The 18,446-nt window shown below is 41.9% G+C and overlaps 1 protein-coding gene across 1 annotated transcript; it reads right to left on the reverse strand.

Annotated features, from left to right (window-relative positions):
- Positions 1-400: 400 nt before the first annotated feature.
- si:dkey-246g23.4 (uncharacterized protein LOC559426 homolog) lies at positions 401-17,160 on the reverse strand (the record flags this gene model as incomplete). The annotated part of the gene is given in 12 exon segments (XM_060924350.1): positions 401-445; positions 3,283-3,431; positions 8,579-8,667; positions 8,669-8,778; positions 8,780-8,874; positions 8,877-9,215; positions 9,218-9,417; positions 13,557-13,563; positions 15,168-15,208; positions 15,210-15,308; positions 17,025-17,127; positions 17,130-17,160. Coding segments are annotated over 12 exon segments (1,308 nt in total), but the record flags the coding sequence as incomplete, so codon positions are not given.
- Between the last annotated feature and the right edge of the window lie 1,286 nt (positions 17,161-18,446).

Consider the following 18,446-nt stretch of genomic DNA (forward strand, 5'->3'; position numbering starts at 1 on the left):
GTATAGACCCTATACTAGATGATATGTGCTGACCAAAAGTGTTTAATGTGCTTTAAATACTAAAGTAAATGTAGGAGGCTAAGAACTTAACTATCCAAACACACCTTTAGTAATTTTCTTTCTAATAGTGTACAATGGTAGAACACCGTTTCTAATACCACATTCCTGAGTGCTGAATAATCACTTCCTCCACTGATTCTTACTGTGTTTAATTAACACCTCAGTTTTGTGTTCATTTGTATAAACACCATACGTGTTAATTGACCAGTGGGCATTTTGCAGCGTGTGGACACATGCTGTTCTTCAGAAATCTACAGACACAAGTTCATCTTATCTTATACTGTGTATCATTGTACCAGTTGATTATACAATTTTATATTGCAATTCTTCGACTGAAACCTCAGTGTCTGTTGACAAGAGGCAGCAGCATGACCCCACATCCACACTAAGAAGAGACAGAGTCAGGTGACCATTAATTTTCTATGTAAGTTTTTGACATGGAGCTATAATTCCAGTAACAAAGCAACAGCAATAAGCAACATTTTCTTAATTCTATGCAAATTAGGTATGAAGCAGTAAACCAACAAATCCCATCAATTGGCTTGAATGATTTCTCAGACGGGGGTGGCACAGTGGTGTAGTGGTTAGCACTGTCGCCTCACAGCAAGAAGGTCCAGGTTCGAGCCCAGTGGCCGGCGAGGGTCTTTCTGTGTGGAGTTTGCATGCTCTCTGCATGGGTTTCCTCCAGGTGCTCCGGTTTCCCCCACAGTCCAAAGACATGCAGGTTAGGCTAATTGGTGGCTCTAAATTGACCGTGAGTGTGAATGGTTGTCTGTGTCTATGTGTCAGCCCTGCGATGACCTGGCGACTTATCCAGGTTGTACCCCGCCTTTCGCCCGTAGTCAGCTGGGATAGGCTCCAGCTTACCTGCGACCCTGTAGAATAGGATAAGTGGCTACAGATAATGGATGGATGGATTCCTCAGACAACTGGGAATATTTCACATTTACTGTTTGATGCACAAAAAATGGAAGAAAACCTAATAACTGTGTAATTTTCATCTTATCCTTTTATATACAACATCTCATTAAATGTGCATAGAGACAATAAAAATTAAAATAAAGTTTGGAAATATGGCTGCTACTTCTAGTGATTGGAAATAGCCAGTACAGTTAGCTCGCTTTGCTAATGTCATTGAAGCTAGTATGAAACTTCGCACATAACATGTAAATAATCACTCACTTCTTCCAGCTTGTCCCACTTATGTATGTGGGGTCGCTGCCATGTGGACCCTATTGATCCACATGTCATATTAATTGGAACATACTTTTATGCCGGATGCCCTTCTTGCTGCAACCCTCCCATTTCCGGGCTTGGGAAACAACCATTCACAAACAAGGGCAATTTAATGTAGCCAGTTAACCTAACTACGAGTACATGTCTTTGGAGCACCCAGAGGAAACCCAAGCAGATACAGGGAGAACGTGCAAACTCCACACAGAAAGGCCTTTGTCAGCCACTGGGCTCGAACCCAGAACTTTCTTACTGTGAGGTGACAGTGCTAACGGCACAGTGCTGGCAGCACAGTGGTGTAGTGGTTAGCACTGGCCTGAGGTTGGGCTGACGTGCCCTTGAGTAAGGCACCTAACCCCTAACTGCTCCCTGGATGCTGTAGTATAGCTGCCCACTGCTCTGGGTACGTGTGTGTTCACTGCTTCAGATGGGTTAAATGCAGCGGTTAAATTTCACTGTGTGCTTAAGTCTGTGCTTGAGTGTACGTGTGATAAATAAAGGCTTCTTGGCTCGACTCTTCTTCTTCTTCTTTTTCTTCTAACCACTACACCACTGTGCCACCCCACATAACATGTAAATCATGAAAAAAAAGATTAATGATCTAGTTTCTACACTGATTAGTGCATTATTTGATCTGTATATTTAACTAGTGTTAGTAATTATAGTATGTAGCAATTATCATTTATTATCATGAGATAATAAGTCTCAAGTTGCCATCGCCTTGTTCACGGCTAACATTAACACATAGCTAGTTAACTTGGATACTGTTAGTTAGCATGTAAAACATGCTAACATGAATAACGTTAACTTATCTGAAGTCCTTTCAGAAATGTTTCAGCATAATCTTGCCAAATAAACAGAATGTAGAAATCTTTCTTTTCTAGTAACGTTAGCTACCCAATATGATTTTGAGTTTGAAAAGTGTTTGCTAGCATGTCAGGTGGAGCTTCACTGACTAGGTAGCTTAACGTTAAACCACCGTGATGGCACAGCATGCTTTCAGTTTGTAAATCGAGTAAATCCAGGGGCGGCACGGTGGTGTAGTGGTTAGCGCTGTCACCTCACAGCAAGAAGGTCCGGGTTCAAGCCCCGTGGCCGGTGAGGGCCTTTCTGTGCGGAGTTTGCATGTTCTCCCTGTGTCCGCGTGGGTTTCCTCCGGGTGCTCCGGTTTCCCCCACAGTCCAAAGACATGCAGGTTAGGCTAATTGGTGACTCTAAATTGACCGTGAGTGTGAATGGTTGTCTGTGTCTATGTGTCAGCCCTGTGATGACCTGGTGACTTGTCCAGGGTGTACCCCGCCTTTCGCCTGTAGTCAGCTGGGATAGGCTCCAGCTTGCCTGCGACCCTGTAGAACAGGATAAAGCGGCTAGAGATAATGAGATGAGTAAATCCAGTCAGTTGCTTCAGAGGCATTAGGTTTTGTAAGCGTTGTGGCAATAATACAACAGTGCATTGACAGAAAATGTACTTTTAATCTCATCTCATTATCTCTAGCCGTTTTATCCTTCTACAGGGTCGCAGGCAAGCTGGAGCCTATCCCAGCTGACTACGGGCGAAAGGCGGGGTACACCCTGGACAAGTCGCCAGGTCATCACAGGGCTGACACATAGACACAGACAACCATTCACACTCACATTCACACCTACAGTCAATTTAGAGTTACCAGTTAACCTAACCTGCATGTCTTTGGACTGTGGAGGAAACCGGAGCACCCGGAGGAAACCCACATGGACAGAACATGCAAACTTTGCACAGAAAGGCCCTCGCCGGCCACAGGGCTCGAACCCGGACCTTCTTGCTGTGAGGCGACTGCGCCAACCACTACACCACCGTGCCACCCATGTACTTTTAATACTTGAGTATATTTAAAAGCAAGTACTTCAGTACTTTAACTTAAGTAAAAATTTGACTCTAGAACCTTCACTTGTATTGGAGCAACATTTGACTAGCAGTATCTGTACTTTGACTTAAGTACTGATGTTGGGTACTTTGTCCACCTCTGCTCTTAGTTTTGTGTGCCAATGTGGCTTCCTGGTGATATGATGCAGCAAGAGCAGGAAGTGTGCAGAGATTATAGGAGCAGTGCCTGCCATCAGAAAACGTGCACTATAGCTGTTGATTTTGTCTGTGAAGATGCCTAGAGGTGACATATTTTAATATCTCATTCAAGCATTGTTCAGAATTCATGGTGTTTTAAACCAGCTACAGAGTAAAATCACAGAGATTAACTTGAACGCTAGATCCTATTTTAGCACACTTTCCCTCACTGCATGGGATGTGCAGCTTCATGCTGAATGCTAATTTGAGAGCACTAGTGCAGCACAGCTCGTATTAAGTCACTGGCTTATTGATTCTTGCCTAATCATAGAAAGCAAACGTTTAATTGAATGTGTATATTTCACAATATATTGACAAAATTTCTGTATTCCAAATGACAGCCTGAGAGTCAAAGAGTTTAATGTGCGAGCATTAAAGTGTTAGATAAACTAATTTACTGCATAACTGCACAGATCATTTCAGAAGAGTGCAAATGCTTTTAGCATGGATTTTTTATTCTTTTTAAATTACACAAGTTTAGCACTGTTTAGCAGGCATAAAGCGTTATCACAAATGACTGCTGCCACAGCATGCAGTGCTATTTCTCATGGCCACTTTGATTGATTTGGTGCCATTGCCATGCTCTTGTGATATATTGTCAGAACATTGTTTGTGAGCGAGGCTACTTATTGCATGTAGAGGACTTGGTGAGCCTTACACTCTATCAAACATGCCATAAATTTGTATTAGGAACAGCTATGACAAAGGATGAGAAAGACCATTTATCCGGTAACAAATAATGCATGAAATTAACACAGCCACGTCAGAGAGGGAGAGAGAAATGCTATTTGACTGACTTTGTTTAAGGCACTTTTCTTTCTGTATTCTAAGTCATACTGAGCATCTTTTAAACTCTGATAAGCTGAGCAGCATTTTTATTCAGTGAGAAGCTTTGAAGGCAATACTACTGCTATTACAGTCATGACTGTGCTTCAATAGATTGCCCTTGTTTAGGAACTTTATTTTTTTTTTAAGTGCGAGTGTGGCAGCACAGTGGTGTAGTGGTTAGTGCTGTCGCCTCACAGTAAGAAGGTCCGGGTTCGAGCACAGAAAGGCCGACGAGGGCCTTTCTGTGCGGAGTTTGCATGTTCTCCCCGTGTCCGCGTGGGTTTCCTCCGGGTGCTCCGGTTTCCCCCACAGTCCAAAGACATGCAGGTTAGGTTAACTGGTGACTCTAAATTGACCGTAGGTGTGAACGTGAGTGTGAATGGTTGTCTGTGTCTATGTGTCGGCCCTGTGATGACCTGGCGACTTGTCCAGGGTGTACCCCGCCTTTCGCCCGTAGTCAGCTGGGATAGGCTCCAGCTTGCCTGCGACCCTGTAGAACAGGATAAAGCGGCTAGAGATGATGAGATGAGATGAGAAGTGCTAGTGTAATGTAGTGTGGTCATTCAAACACATTCAGCTTATTATTTGTCATTACACACTGTAGTGGACAAGGTCAGTGTTATGGTGGATTCAGAGCCTGTTCCAGGAATACATCTTGGATAGGATGCCAGTTGATTGCATGGAACCATTTGTGGACACCTGACCATCACACCCATATGTGGTTCTTCCCCAAACTGTTGTCACAAATTTGGAAACACACAACTGTATAGGATGTTAATAGAGAATCAGAGTGAAAGGTAATGAGGACACGAGGAGTGGAGAGTCTTGTGCAAGCAACATGTTTGTGTGATCAGAATTACCTTGGAGGAAAAAGTGAAGAGAAGTAGGAAGTGATTTGAGGCAGAAAGGCGCGGATCTTAGACACTACAGATGGAGACATTTGAATTTGCATTGGTCTTTGGAAAGAAGAAAGTCAAAAACAAATTTCAATGTCAAAAACATCACACCCCTGTTCCACCGTTCCAGCTGTCCCTTTTACACAGACTTTGATTCCGGCTCTGTTCCTACCAATCGTTCTGGCTCAGAGGTGGAACAGCACAGACCCCGCTGGTCTGCATTCAGAGAATGTAAACAAAGGGCAGAATTAAGGAGTAAGACCTTAAATAGATTGTGTGTATAAATAAATAGATTGAGTGTAAAAAGAGGCAATAGATTACAATTTCTGTTCATTGGAAATAAGGTTTTGGGCCCAAACATGTTCCAGCATGACAGTGCCCACGTGCATAAAGCAAGGCCCATGAAGACATGGTTTGCCAAGGATGGAATGGATGAAATTGACTGGCCTGCACAGATCTGGGATGAGATATTCAAAAAGCACATAGTGTTAGGGAAGGTGTTCACAAACCTTTGGCGATATACTATGCCTAGGGGCAGTTTCTTGTAGTCAGTCCATCTACTGCCATGTTTTTAAGCAGTAGGAAGAAACCCAAGTGGACTCAGGGAGAACATGTGAAACTCTTCACAGAAAGTAACCTGAGCTCAGGATCAAACTAGGGACCCTGGAACTGGAAGACAGCAATGCTATTGGTGTCACCACTGGGCTTCCCTAAAAAAACACCCCAAAAAACAAAAACAAAACTTTATTTTAAAAAATGTTCTAAAGACCAGTAAACAGTAAAAAAGGAAGAGAAATTAATATTGGCTGTGGCCAGCATTTAAAATTGGTCAGGTACACTGTTGGTCCAAAGAACTAACAGTGCTCTTAAGCACTTGCTAGGTCCCAGACAGCCACATCCATCCATCCATCCATCCATCCATCCATCTATCTATCTATCTATCTATCTATCTATCTATCTATCTATCTATCTATCTATCTATCTATCTCAAAAGTGGCTTATTACTAATAAGTTTGGAAATTTAAAGCGTTCTTTTCTACAAAAACACTAATGCAAGATATGAAATAAACATTTCAATTAAAGCACACAAGAAATTGAACTATAGTCTACAGGTTAAGTTCTCTCACTGGTTTAACTTTTATAACATGAAATTTTATGTGTTTATTGCCATCCATGCATTATCTATACCGCTTATCCGTCAGGGTTGCCGGGAAGCTGGAGCCAATCCCTGGTAACTTTGGGCAAGAGGCGTGGTACACCCTGGGCAGGTTGCCTGTCAAGTCAAGTTTATTTTTATAGCGCTTTTAACAATAAACATTGTTGCAAAGCAGCTTTACAGAATTTTAATGACTTTAAACACGAGCTAATTTATCCCTAATCTATACCCAATGAGCAAGCCTGTGGCGACGGTGGCAAGGAAAAACTCCCTCTGACAACATGAGGAAGAAACCTCAAGAGGAACCAGACTCAAAAGGGAACCCATCCTCATTTGGGCAACAACAGACAACATGACTATAATATTAACAGTTTTAACATGGTTAGTTTCACTGATGTTATAACTCTTCATTAATGGAAACTTGAGTGCAAAACTGTTCATGACAACTGCAGTCTTAAAGTTAGCAAGTCAGCTGTAGTCCTCAGCATTACTGTAAGTGTCCAGAGCGTCTCCCAAGTGTGACTTTCAACTGTCCATATGGGGCCGTCCTCCACAGGAGCAATGTGATGAGATTCCAACCGGACATAGGGCATCAGGATGGATCAGGCAGGTCTGAGGAGCAGAAGAGGTCAGCATCTCAAGCTCAGGATTGACATGTAACTCAGAGGGATGGGGGGCAGAAAACACAGGTTGTTAAGTATTACCCAATGTCACCTGAATAAGTGGGAACAGTATACATATTGCACTGAGTACAAGCAGCGACTCCGGCAAAACTAACTATGACAGCATAACTAAAAGTGGAGAGCCAGAAGGTAACACAGGCATTAGGGAGCCCCGGGACATAAAGCAGCAGCCACTACACCGTCAAGAAACTCAAGTGAGCAAGCGAGTGGGGGACTGACAGCATCCATACATCCCAGTTTACCAAAACACTCTATGTCTGAGGACCCCCCAGATCTACTCCTTTACCTCATAAACACTATTAACAAAAGGCTTAACTAAACAGATATGTTTTCAGCCTAGACTTAAATGCTGAGACTGTGTCTGATTTCCGAACATTACTTGGAAGGCTGTTCCATAACTGTGGAGCTTTGTAAGAAAAGGCTCTGCCCCCTGATGTAGCCTTCACTATACAAGGTACCAGCAGATAGCCTGCAACTTTTGATCTAAGTAGGCGTGGCGGGTCATAAAGGACCAGAAGTTCACTCAGGTACTGTGGTGCAAGACCATTCAGTGCTTTAAAGGTCAATAGTAGTATTTTATAATCAATACAAAATTTGACTGGGAGCCAGTGCAGTGTGGATAAGACGGGGTGATGTGGTCATACTTTCTAGTTCTAGTAAGAACTCTTTCTGCTGCATTTTGAACTAACTGGAACTCGTTTATGCACTTATTGGAACATCCAGACAGTAAGGCATTACAATAGTCCAACCTGGAGGTAACGAAAGCATGAACTAGTTTTTCTGTGTCATGTAGTGACATTAAATTTCTTATCTTAGCAATATTTCTGAGATGAAAGAAAGCTATCCAGGTAATGTTATCAATGTGAGTTTTGAATGAAAAACTGGGTCAATAATCACCCGAGGTCTTTTACTGCTGCACGTGAAGAAACAGAAAGGCCATCCAGAGTTATTGTGTAATCAGAAAACTTACTTCTAGCTGCATGTGGTCCTAGTACAAGTACTTCAGTCTTGTCAGAGTTAAATAGAAGGAAGTTAATAAGCATTCAGTGTCTAATGTCCTTTACACATTCCTCAATTCTATTACACTGGTGTCTCTCATCTGGTTTTGCAGAAACTTACAACTGTGTGTCATCAGCATAACAGTGGAAACTAATACCATGCTTATGAATAATGTCACCCAGAGGTAACATATATAAAGACTAAAGCAGTGGACCCAAGACAGAACCTTGTGGAACACCAAACTTTACCTCAGTATGTCTAGAAAAATCACCATTTAAATTGCCTGTCTTGTTTGTTTCAGTTTCTTTATTTCAATTTCTCTAATGAATATGAAAACAGTATTTTTAAAATAACCCCATCCCTGATGTATTCCAGTCCCATTCCTATTGTTCCTAGGACAGAATTCCAGAGCCACTGCAACCCTTACCAACAAAAAGCACTTAGTGAAGATCAATGAATAAATGATTCTTTTCTTTAAATAATGTGCAATTAGAGAAATGCCCAAACATATGAAAGGGATTTTGTTTGTCAATTTCCATAGCTGACACAAATATTATAACATAACACTGGGTTATTTTTTATTTTAAACCTCAATTGTACATCCATCTCTAACAGAGAACTTCACCTGTCATTGGTGGCCCCAGGAGTCTTCTAATGCTGCAGATTAGCATGAAGAAACCAAGTGCACTGCCCAGTCTGCTCAACCCCACCACCCGCCAGCACAGTGATGTGAACAGCCATCGTGGCTTCAAACACCAGGACATACACAGAACTGAACAATGCCAGTTGGGTAAATGTGATGGCCAATGGATGGGCCAGCAGAATAGATGTCCAGAAGAATCACACTCACTGTCATCTGATGAATGATTTCCACCAGCCTCATATTGGCCACCGACCCAAACAAAACCCCACCAATCAGGTTGAGATGGACATAAGAGCAGCCACCTTGTAGTCCTCTATGCCTTGGCTACAGATGTATAGCACCAGAAAGAGAGCAAGAGCAAAGAAAACAAGCACTGCAAACAAAGCAAATATTCAGTAAGCTTTGAAGCGAGGGTTAATAATTAATGAGTAGTCCATGTAATGCAGAGTCTTGCTCCTTAGGACTTCTAGTGTCCTGCTGGATTTTGTTCGTGAGTCAGGGCTCTGATTAGGAGACTCCTGTGGTTCTGGATGCATTTGGGAGAGGGATTGAAGCTTGAGTCTGCTTGAATCTGTGGAAAGCTCATCAGAGACGACACTGAGTGGCCTCAGCAGTGCACTACACACAGGTGCAGCTGCACAGCTCCCAATACTTGCATGGCACCCCTCCAGGAATAATTGTCGACCAGGAACTGGAAGAAAGGCGTGAAGAGGAAAGTGATGATTCATTCACCTGGGTTGGCAAGAGCTTTGGCAAGAGGCCAACACATCTCAAAATAGCAGCCCAGCATGGTCACAATGGGGGTCCAGGTCAGAGCGTAGCTCAAACCCGTAGAGAACAAAGTAAAGAGGGCACTGTATCAAAGACAGAGACAGTTTCAGTTTGGGGTCATAGCGGTCATAAATACACAATAGATACAATGCATTGCTCTAACAAAATGCTTTTTTTTTTTGCAGAAGAAGCTTCAAAGCAGCAGTTACAGAGAGATAATATAGAAACAATACATAAATATAGAAAGATACAGTGGTGCTTGAAAGTTTGTGAACCCTTTAGAATTTTATATATTTCTGCATAAATATGACCTAAAACATCATCGGATTTTCACACAAGTCCTAAAAGTAGATAAAGAGAACCCAGTTAAACAAATGAGACAAAAATATTATACTTGGTCATTTATTTATTGAGGAAAACGATCCAATATTACATATCTGTGAGTGGCAAAAGTATGTGAACCTTTGCTTTCAGTATCTGGTGTGACCCCCTTGTGCAGCAATAACTGCAACTAAACGTTTGCGGTAACTGTTGATCAGTCCTGCACACCGGCTTGGAGGAATTTTAGCCCGTTCCTCCATACAGAACAGCTTCAACTCTGGGATGTTGGTGGGTTTCCTCACATGAACTGCTCGCTTCAGGTCCTTCCACAACATTTCCATTGGATTAAGGTCAGGACTTTGACTTGGCCATTCCAAAACATTCACTTTATTCTTCTTTAACCATTCTTTGGTAGAACGACTTGTGTGCTTAGGGTCGTTGTCTTGCTGCATGACCCACCTTCTCTTGAGATTCAGTTCATGGACAGATGTCCTGACATTTTCCTTTAGAATTCGCTGGTATAATTCAGAATTCATTGTTCCATCAATGATGGCAAGCCATTCTGGCCCAGATGCAGCAAAACAGGCCCAAACCATGATACTACCACCACCATGTTTCACAGATGGGATAAGATTCTTATGCTGGAATGCAGTGTTTTCCTTTCTTCAAACATAACACTTTTCATTGAAACCAAAAAGTTCTATTTTGGTCTCATCTGTCCACAAAACATTTTTCCAATAGCCTTCTGGCTTGTCCACATGAGCTTTAGCAAACTGCAGACAAGCAGCAATGTTCTTTTTGGAGAGCAGTGGCTTTCTCCTTGCAACTGTCATTCACACCCTTGTTGTTCAGTGTTCTCCTGATGGTGGACTCATGAACATTAGTATTAGCCAATGTGAGAGAGGCCTTCAGTTGCTTAGAAGTTACCCTGGGGTCCTTTGTGACCTCACCGACTATTACACGCCTTGCTCTTGGAGTGATCTTTGTTGGTCGACCACTCCTGGGGAGGGTAACAATGGTCTTGAATTTCCTCCATTTGTACACAATCTGTCTGACTGTGGATTGGTGGAGTCCAAACCCTTTAGAGATGGTTTTGTAACCTTTTCCAGCCTGATGAGCATCAACAATGCTTTTTCTGAGGTCCTCAGAAATCTCCTTTGTTCGTGCCATGATACACTTCCACAAACATGTGTTGTGAAGATCAGACTTTGATAGATCCCTGTTCTTTAAATAAAACAGGGTGCCCACTCACACCTGATTGTCATCCCATTGATTGAAAACACCTGACTCTAATTTCACCTTCAAATTAACTGCTCATCCTAGAGGTTCACATACTTTTGCCACTCACAGATATGTAATATTGGATCATTTTCCTCAGTAAATAAATGACCAAGTATAATATTTTTGTCTCATTTGTTTAACTGGGTTCTCTTTATCTACTTTTAAGATTTGTGTGAAAATCTGATGATGGTTTAGGTCATATTTATGCAGAAATCTAGAAAATTCTAAAGGGTTCACAAACTTTCAAGCACCACTGTACATATACATCTAAGGTGCACAAACACCAATACTTTTAAACATCAAAAGTTCATAGTAGAGGTGTAAACCTCAGGGTTAAGGTTTACAACATGATTATGACTGTCATGCTCTGCCCTGGACATCCACTCCGGAGATTACGGATCTCTCACGCCAGCGCCGATCCGGATCCGGGACGGGAATTGCACCTCACCTGTATTCACTTCCTGGTTTTCACCGCTGCCTATAAATGTGCCGTTCTCAGACTCTGACTTCGCTAGAACATCTTGTTTGTTACTCTAGCTGTTTGTGTGCCCTTTTGCGGCTCATGGTTTTTGCTCTAGCTGTTTTTCTGGTTATGGTTTTTTGCACTAGCGTTTATTCTTGTTCATGGTTTTTTGCACTAGCGTTTATTCTTGTTCATGTTTTTTTGCACTAGCGTTTATTCTTGTTCATGGTTTTTTGCACTAGCGTTTATTCTTGTTCATGGTTTTTTGCACTAGCATTTTTGCCCTTACCTGTCTCGTGCTTTTGTCAAGTTTTTGTCTCTTTTTTTCCCCGGGCTATTTTGCCATTTGTTTTTTTTTTTTTGTCCTGTTTGTTTACTTTTTGCTATGCCCCTTTTCCCTGGATTAAATCACCTTATTTATTGGATAATTGTCTGTGTTCTGCTTTTGGATCCTATCTCGCCACACCTCCACCACCCCTAACAACGACATGATTATGGTTCATAAGGAAACGAGTAACGAGTCACCTTTGATCAACAGTGTGACCAACATTGGTCAGAACCTGGGGTAGGCCTACTGTTAATTTTGCAAATGATGATGACACCGAGAAGGACTACTGCAGAGGGGAACTGTCAGGGCCTTCTAAACCTTCAGAGAAGGCCCAAACATATCAGCATTTCAAATGTTATATTGAACTGCTTTATTCTTTCATAATTTCATTATAATTATTCTCTTCTAATTTGGCCTCATTTTCCATTAAATTTGCTTCAGAAATGAAAGGGTTAATGTCCTGAAAACATTAAAATAGTTATCCAATGAGATTTTTGTTGTTGTCTCTAGGCTGAGAAGAGTTTCGAGCTGGCTCACTCATTGGTTAGGACTTCATTGCTGGGCCCTGGTAGTGTATGTTTATGTAGTAAGTGCAGGGGCATAGCCATCATTTTAGAAGTGAGGGGGACAAATTGTTCAGAGGTCTATTGAGTGATTTATCATCCTCTCGCATTCAATTGCACCTCTCCTTAGCAGCTAAAGAACCACATAACCACAAACAGCACAGCACCAGGGAACCGACTTTAGTTCTTTAAAATGATATACTATCAAAATCTAAAGTCTAAATCTATAAAGTAAAATTTATAAATAGAATTAAGAATAGTAGTAGTGACGTAGCTAGTTATATTCTCTTCTCACCTGTGACCCTGCATAATCATCCCTGTTGGCCTCTGGTCCACTGTCTCCTCTCTCACCCTGCTCTTTCTATTGTGGCAATAAAGATTAAAAAATATGTGGAAAGCAACATTTTGAAATAGAATTAGGAATACAGTAATAATCAGCAAATTCATGTACTTTAAACTTTAACTACCACAAAAATAAATTAAATCTTTACAAAAATAACAGTCAAAGGAACATAAATACATTTATATTCTTATTTTCAACCCAGAAGTAATCTTAGAGTAGCCAAAATAGTAACGTTACTCAAGTAAGAGTATTGTTACTTTAGAATAATATTACTCAAATAAAAGTAAAACGTATTTTGCAACAAAACAACTCTTAAGAGTACAATTTATCCAACAAGTTACTCAAGTAAAAGTAACGGAGTAAACGTAACTAGTTACTACCGCCTCTAAGTTAGCTAGCTACAGTAGCTTAACTAACTAAATTGACATCTATTTGTCATCTTTTAGCTAAACATTATCTACATTCAACAGCATTACTCAACTTACACGGTTTGTTTGGGAAAAAAAACTGTCTAAAGTCTTTAGCCTCTTGGCTGGTTTGCTGAACATACAGAAGCGCTGCCCAGATCTGAATCACACCAAAGATACTCATACAATATTTTCTAAAGCATCTCTGATATCACACACGACAGCGGGGTTTGTTCGCCGCCTCAGCTCCGCCTGCTCATGATGCGTTTAGAGGCGGCTCGGAAAAACGTATTTCCACATGTTAAAAATGAATTGAGTGGTTGTAATGGCTGTAAAAAGTGCGGGGGACAGAGGGCACAAATACGGGAAGTGTGGGGGACATGTCCCCCGCGTACCCCGCGTCCGCTACGCCCATGAGTAAGTGAATGATTAATTAACCAATCAGATTTTGATTTATAGTGAGTGGGACCAAAAATTTATCACCCTAGGCCTGCTTGAAGGCCAACACTAGCTTAACCGCAAGTCAGCACTGTCAGCTTAGCAGTGAAGTCACCTTCCAGCCGGTGTAGCGTTCATCAGTAGTGTTAGCGAATGCTAATAAAATGGTCAAGCCAGTGCCACCGAGAGCAAGTAGCACAGGCTAACAACTGAAAAACTAAGATTTCTGTCTCCAGACTCTTCTTCCATGCATGCCTGCCACAGTATTTTTCACTCAGACTTAAGTATTCATTTCCTGATGTCATTTACTTAGTTACTTTTAAAATCAGCATCGACAACTACACACAACAGAGTGATCTAGCACCCTGCCGCTAACCCCTTGCAAAAATCCTTTGCCCTGTTGCTTTTTTGGTGTGTCTGGGTAAGTTTTGGCTGAGCTGAAGTCCCAACTCTAATAGTAACGGTTCGCCACTGGACTACTGCATAAGAGTTATGGGCAAATCACCCATTTTGATAATATCTAATTTATAATCAATTATAATAGATTTATGACTGTTGAATTGATTCATACCAGACTGCAAAAATTGATGCATCAATCTAAATTGTCAGAATGTTACACCCCTAGTACATAAATGTTACCCATGATAAAGGTACACAGAAACCGTTTATGATAAAATAAGTGCTGCTAAGCCTGATGCTGTTGATGTCTTAGAAGAAGAAGAAACCTTTATTTGTCACATGCACACTCAAGCACAGTGAGATTCATCCTCTGCATTTAACCCATCTGAAGCAGTGAACACACGTGCGCACACAGAGCAGTGGGCAGCCATACTACAGCACCTGAGGAGCAGTAAGGGGTTAGGTACCTTGCTGAAGGGCACTTCAGCCCAAGGCCACCCCATGTTAGCCTAACTGCATGTTTTTGAATTGTGGAGGAAACCCACGCAGACACGGGGAGAACATGCAAACTCCACACAGAAAAGCCCCCGCCAGCCGCTGGGCTTGAATCCAGAACCTTCTTGCTGTGAGGCGACAGTGCTAACCACTATACCACCGTGCCACCCCTTGGGCTCCCATTCTTAATTTATCAGACAGAGAAGTGTGGTCATTGTACATCTTTTTAAAATTATGATTATTATATTGTTGTATATAACAGACCATATTGCACCAGTTCATCCCATTGGTGATGCAGGTACCCAGGAATTTCATGTTTCTACACCTTTCCTATTTACATCCTTTGCTCATGCTCTTGGAAACTAGTAGTGACTTCCCTGGTTGAATTATTAGCTGCACATCATATGAGCTGATTCACTGTTGTTGCTATCTACCCTATCATCGTGGAGTCAACTGTACCATTATGATTGAATTGGGAGAGTTGATATGTGCAACAAGAAAGAATAATTGTATATTGTAGTATTTCTTCAACCAACATTTTTTTTTGGTTAGGTGAGTGGTGTTATGAATGAAGCGAGCCAATCGGACTATTTAATTAAAACCAAACATTACAAAGGCTTGCAGGAGGTGTGGTTTCAGCCCAGCACTCTGAATGTCAAAGTGAAAAGAATTCAATAACACAAAGTAAATAGCAGGACTAAGGTGAGAAAGAGAGAGAGATAAATCAGATAGTGAGATGTTTCTCAGTGGAAGTCCTTTTACCTGTCAGAAAGTCCACAGTGATGTAAAACTGGAACAGATTGAGCGTATGCTCCAGCCACCATGCCCACACTGCTCAGCAGTCCTCCCAGCATCACCACAACTCTGTGGCCAACACATGCACTGAACACAGAGCCAACTGGAACTGAATCAAAGAAACACAGGAAATACCTTTCATGAGCCATCATCCTTGCTTCAGTGGATAATCTCACCTGGATTGTGTAGATTTGACTGTCGAACTGATGCTGCAATTGTAAATATCTTCCTGTACTCATCCCAGTACTCTTATTCACAGTAGGATCATACTGAACATCCTTTCAACACACTTGATACTGACTGATTTTACAATACATTTCTAAACAAATGAATCATTTATAATTCCACTATCCAGGGCCACCTAGACAAGGATGGGTTCCCTTTTGAGTCTTTATTCCTCATATTGTTTCAAGGAGCTAAAAGTGTACAAATAAAATTGAATTGAAATAATCTACTGTGCAAAGCCACAAAACACTGACAAAGCACAAAATCCAGTATACTGAGGAGTGCAGGGAAAAAGATATGAGAAATCCTCTATTATTTATAGAATTTTGCTTTCCTGCACTTTGATCAACTGAACTTAGTTAGACATTTGTTCAGAGGAACAGGTCTTGCACAAATGTCAAGAGATTACAAGTGATGCTCAGTGCAGAAATCATGCTGTAGTTCACAGATTGTCAAAATGGTATGTGATGAAAGGTTTGTACTGAAGCATGTCTTGACATTTGTGGTGTTTGCGCTTATGAATTACTAATCAGTCTCTACAAGACCATAAGGGATTCCTGTAAAATTGGGTTAAAGAATTTTAATCAGCAACTGCCCTCTGGTGGTAAAAGACACAGGTGTTATGATGGAAATGCAAACATGCAGTTTCTCTGGACATATCAGAGTGACAACATTAATCTAAGAAAGCTTAACTTGAACATTTTTAGCTCAGGAGAGCAGACCAGAGTATCTCTCCATCTGGCATATCACTGCCGTGACATGGCCGCTCTGATGCTTTCAGCCATCAAAGTCTCATCTCATTATCTCTAGCCGCTTTATCCTGTTCTACAGGGTCGCAGGCAAGCTGGAGCCTATACCAGCTGACTACGGGCGAAAGGCGGGGTACACCCTGGACAAGTCGCCAGGTCATCACAGGGCTGACACATAGACACAGACAACCATTCACACCTACGGTCAATTTAGAGTCACCAGTTAACCTAACCTGCATGTCTTTGGACTGTGGGGGAAACCGGAGCACCCGGAGGAAACCCACGCGGACACGGGGAGAACATGCAAACTCCATACAGAAAGGCCCTCGCCGGCCACGGGGCTCGAACCCAGACCTTCTTGCTGTGAGGTGACAGCGCTAACCACTACACCACCATGCCGCCCAGCCATCAAAGTCTCTAGGAAGAATTACAGTAGTGGTTTCCCGTTTCCTTCTACTGGATTATTCTAAAGGTTTTCTCCTCTCAATCATTCACACACTCACAGACAATTTAGAGTAGCCAGTTAACCTAACCGTATGTCTTTGGACTGTGGGGGAAACCAGAGCCCACGAAGAAAATCCATGCAGGCACGGGGAGAACATACAAACTCCACACAGAAAGGCCCCTGTCAGCCACTGGGCTCAAACCCAGAACCTTCTTGCTGTGAGGCGACAGTGCTAACCACTACACCACCGTGCCGCCAACCAGAGTATAGGCATGACTACATTAAGACTAAATTAATGTGAGTGATTCATACATATTCACACCTACAATCCATCTGCACACAAATATTCTTTCTCTCTAGTTTATTCCCTAATGTATTCTGATGTGGATGAATAATGAAAACATAGCTCCGTTGTGTACAGCTGCTACAGAGATGGATATAATCCATGCGCTGCCTGCTGCTATAGTTGCAAAGTGGTCCTAAATTTCCATGTAAAACACCCCGAAAGACCAAACATCAGCCCAAACACAAGAAAGGCAGATACACTGCAAAAAAATTCCATCCATCATCTGTAGCCGCTTATCCTGTACAGGGTCGCAGGCAAGCTGGAGCCTATCCCAGCTGACTATGGGCAAAAGGCAGGGTACACCCTGGACAAGTCGCCAGATCATCACAGGGCTGACACATAGAAACAAACAACCATTCACACCTACGGTCAATTTAGAGTCACCAGTTAACCTAACCTGCATGTCTTTGGACTGTGGGGGAAACCGGAGCACCTGGTGGAAACCCACATGGACATGAGGAGAACATGCAAACTCCGCACAGAAAAGCCCTCATCAGCTGCTGGGCTCGAACCCAGAACCTTCTTGCCGTGAAGCAACAGTGCTAACCACTACACCACCATGCCACCCTACAAAAAATTGAAAACTGAATTTGAGGAGTAAATTACTTAATGCTAGTGAAATTATCTTGCTGCATGGACAGATATTTTTACTTGATAAGAAGTCTTAGAATAAATTGGTTGCAATCTAGAACTAGCATTAATAATCTCAGAATTGGTGTCTTGTATTCTTCTAATAGGATAATGCTAGATCGTTTCAACTATTTTCAAGATATTTTCACTTGCTAAGATATCATTTTTTTGCAGTGTAGCACAAAGAACCAGCTGCATCAGGAGGACATACGGGCTCGACATCATGTCATTTACCTGTCTGGTGACTCATATGTGGAACAATCTCCCAACAGAACTGAGAAATCTGATTCTTTAATCAAGTTTAAAAGTACCATAAAGAAAATGAATCATACTAGTGGCACATTGTGCAAATGTAAAATTTGTGATCAATAGAGTTAAATTGCATTTAGTTATAGTCTCGATTTAACAACATTAAGTTTTTTATTTTTAATTTTCATATTATGTTTTATATAATACCTTCTTGATCTAACTATATATATTTGATATCCACCTATTATAGTCGGGTGGCATGATGGTGTAGTGGTTAGCGCTGTCGCCTCTCAGCAAGAAGGTCCGGGTTCGAGCCCCGTGGCCGGTGAGGGCCTTTCTGTGCGGAGTTTGCATGTTCTCCGCGTGGGTTTGCTCCGGTTTCCCCCACAGTCCAAAGACATGCAGGTTAGGTTAACTGGTGACTCTAAATTGACCGTAGGTGTGAGTGTGAATGGTTGTCTGTGTCTATGTGTCAGCCCTGTGATGACCTGGCGACTTGTCCAGGGTGTACCCTGCCTTTCGCCCGTAGTCAGCTGGGATAGGCTCCAGCTTGCCTGCGACCCTGTAGAACAGGATAAAGCGGCTAGAGATAATGAGATGTG

This window comes from Neoarius graeffei, chromosome 6, assembly GCF_027579695.1.
Source record: "Neoarius graeffei isolate fNeoGra1 chromosome 6, fNeoGra1.pri, whole genome shotgun sequence".
Lineage (NCBI taxonomy): Eukaryota > Metazoa > Chordata > Actinopteri > Siluriformes > Ariidae > Neoarius > Neoarius graeffei.